Source organism: Galeopterus variegatus, unplaced genomic scaffold (assembly GCF_000696425.1).
Source record: "Galeopterus variegatus unplaced genomic scaffold, G_variegatus-3.0.2 Scaffold221, whole genome shotgun sequence".
Lineage (NCBI taxonomy): Eukaryota > Metazoa > Chordata > Mammalia > Dermoptera > Cynocephalidae > Galeopterus > Galeopterus variegatus.
In genome coordinates, this window is record NW_007726332.1 from 647430 (window position 1) to 650522 (window position 3093).

General features: G+C 50.8%; 1 protein-coding gene across 1 annotated transcript in view; it reads left to right on the forward strand.

The window, feature by feature from the left end:
- The first annotated feature begins 729 nt into the window (after positions 1-729).
- Positions 730-3093, forward strand: part of HIF1A (hypoxia inducible factor 1, alpha subunit (basic helix-loop-helix transcription factor)) — a 47886-nt gene continuing 45522 nt past the window's right edge. Inside the window, exon 1 of the mRNA XM_008566119.1 lies at positions 730-1057. Within this exon, the coding sequence (XP_008564341.1) occupies positions 1023-1057 (35 nt within the window). The 5' untranslated portion in view covers positions 730-1022. The remainder of the gene's footprint in view (positions 1058-3093) is intronic.

Here is a 3093-nt window from a genome sequence, read left to right on the forward strand (position 1 = left end):
TTTATGTTTTTATTTGCATTTACTTAGCAATCAAACTTCGCCACAGAAAACTTAGTGGGCAAGGAGAGTTCCCTTGTGTTCCAAGGCAGAGTGCTGTCGGTGACAGCGACCCGTGATTTGGTAACCTGGCAAGGAAAGACTCAGTTGCAACGTATGTAAGCAGAGACCAAAGGGCTTGCTGCCACGAAGCAAAGCCTGCGTTTTTGAACTGGGAACTCAGCAGAGCTGGGCGGTAACCCTGCCCATTACTGCCACCGAGGAAAAAGAGAGCGGGAGACTCATATTACTGCACCGAGAGCAGGAAAATAGGATGCAGACTGGAGACCAGGCAACCGATCCCTTCTCAGCAGCGCCTCCCAAAGCCAGCCACCGCCTTCCCTAGGAGAGGCGCAGAGTCTCAACAGGGCCCAGGCGCACCCCCAGCTCCTTTCTCTCCCCTGCACAGTTACACACAGACGAGCACGTGAGGGCGGCAGCGCGGCCCAGCTGTGCCTCAGCTGACCGCCTTCTGATTGGCTGAGAGCGGAGCGGCTGGGGTGGGGACTGGCTGCCTGAGTCGTTCGCCATTGGCTCTCAGGGAACCCGCCTCCCCCTCAGGTGAGGCGGGCTTGCGGGAGCGCGCTCCGGGCTGGGCGGGCGGGAGCACTCCCACCCCTCTTCTCCCCTCCCCGCGCGCCCGAGCGCGCTTCCGCCCTTACCCGCCCCCTGCCGCTGCCTCAGCTCCTCAGTGCACAGAGCCGTCTTGTCTGAGGGGACGCGAGCATCGCCGTCGCTGTCGCGTTGTCCAGGGCGTCGCGCCGGACCCTGACAAGCAGCCTGAGGAGAGCCTCTGAGCCGGATCCGGACCCCTGCGATTGCCGCCCACTCCTCCGGCCTCTGGTCCCACGCGGGGTTTCCCGCCTCGCACCCCCCACCTCTGGATTTGCCCCCCTCCTCTCTCCGCGTGTGGAGGGAGCCAGCGCTTAGGCCGGAGCGAGCCTGGAGGCCGCCGGCCGTGAAGGCATCGCGCGGTCCCATTCGCCATGGAGGGCGCCGGCGGCGCGAACGACAAGAAAAAGTAAGCCCATTCCTTCGGCCGCCCGCGCCCCCGCCCGCCGGCCCGCCCGGGGCTCGAGGGCCGGCCTCGGCCTTCCTGGGGGGCCGGCCTTTTTGTTTCTGCCTCTTGTCCCCTCCCCTCTTTTTCCCCCAACCTCGCCGTCCGGGCTCCCCCATGTCCACGTCGCCATCTTGTCGTGGGGGGTGGGAGACGCCTCGAAAGTGTTTTCAGGGGCCGGGGTCTGAGCCCTGCTCTCCCTACCCCCGGCCGCAGGAGCCTTGCGCCGCCCACCCTACCCGCCTCAAAAACCCGGCCTGCTCTGTGGCCCCCTCCGGAGGGGACTTTACCCAGCCTGAAAACCCCGGGACGGGAACTGAACCGCAGCTCGGTCGCCGCGGTTTGCACCCGGAGCTTCCGCTCCTTCCCGCCGCCATCCTCTCGGGTTCCATTGAAAACTCGGCGCCGGGCGGACCCTGCGAACGGGTCCTGGCTTCTCTGTGGGCTCCGGGCCCTGAGTTCCCAACCGAGAGGCTCGCGTGGTCCGGTGCGGTCTTGTCCTGCGGGTGTCCGAGCCGCGGTTGGGAGTCTTTGCCTTTGTGCATTAGGGGTTTGCCGCGATGGCATTAAGATGCTAACTTTTTAGTTTGCACGTGCAGGTTTTGTTTCGTTTTGTTTTAATCATCTTGAAAACCTTGCCTGGACTGAGAGTCAGAGTAACGGGATTTTAAAGAAATAGCTACATTAAAGGAGGACTTCAGAATTGGATACTTGGGATCGTATAACCTGTCACGAGAGCGCAGACATTACAAATGAATATATGCCTCATTCATTCTTGAAAATACCTTAGTGAAAATGTAGCAGTTGGTTAAATTTAGGCAAGCAATTTTAATGAGATTGAAATAAGTATATGATCATAGCAAATTCAATGCAGCACTAAAATGTTGTAAATGTTTTAGAACTCTGTCTCGTTTTCCTGAAATTGAAGTGTTTTAAAGGAAAACCTTCAGGGTCTGTCCGAAGTAAATAACCATTCTGTTAGAAATTAATGCAAGTTGAATGAAACACCTTAAAGTTTGAGTCTGAGAGGTACGTAGAAGGATTAAGAATTGTGAGTCGAACCAATAGCATTAAGAGCGACCCGCCCCCCCCGGCCCCCTGCACACAATTTTGCTCACTTTGGTATTTTAACTTTTGAGGAAATCATTTTAAAGAATTGAAGATTTATTGTAAGAGTTGTGGTTAGCAGAACGGCTTTACTGTTAAGTCTTTCCAGTGTTCTGGGAGAGATTAACTTCCCAAATGAGTAACAGCAGAAGATAAACTTGTTTATATTCTTGCTGTTTTGTAGATTCCTTATCTTGGTCCTTATTCAATAGAATGTTAAGTTCTCAGTTTGTGAACACCAGAGAAAGCGCTGATAAAATTCAAAAAGTGAGTAAGGAAGTCTAGGCTTAATTCCAAGAGTTACCAGGAATTAATTGCAGTTAATTTTGCAGAAGTGATTGCAATGCTTTTGACGAAATGATGAAGCTGCTATATTGTAAACCTTAGGCAGAGTACCTCAGTGTAGTGCCAATTTTTTGTCCTTATTATATTCTGAATCATACTTAATACAACGTATTAAGTTATGCACCAGTCACTTCCTTTTTATATGCAATATTGTACTCATTCTTTGCCGTTCATCTAAGAATATAAGAAGCAGCTTTAAAATGAATGAATGAACTACTATGTGTTAGCCCCCATTATAAATGAATTCTTAGATTTTCCTGAATCCCATCTGTTCAGATTTTTTCATTTGAAAATTTAGCAACCTTGGATCAGATGGAATTATATTTAATAATGTAGACATTCTTAATATAAATGAAAAATTAAATTAAACACTTAATAAGTGCAGGTAACTCAACAACTTTTAGATTCTATTTATTAAAGATTTCCTTTCCTAACTGATTTAAAGTTTTTTGAAAGGTAAGAGAGATTGAGGGGTGGGGATTTTCTTGCAATTTTTGTATTTTAAATGAACTCCTAGAGTCAGGGTGAGGGAAACGAATTTGCCTTTT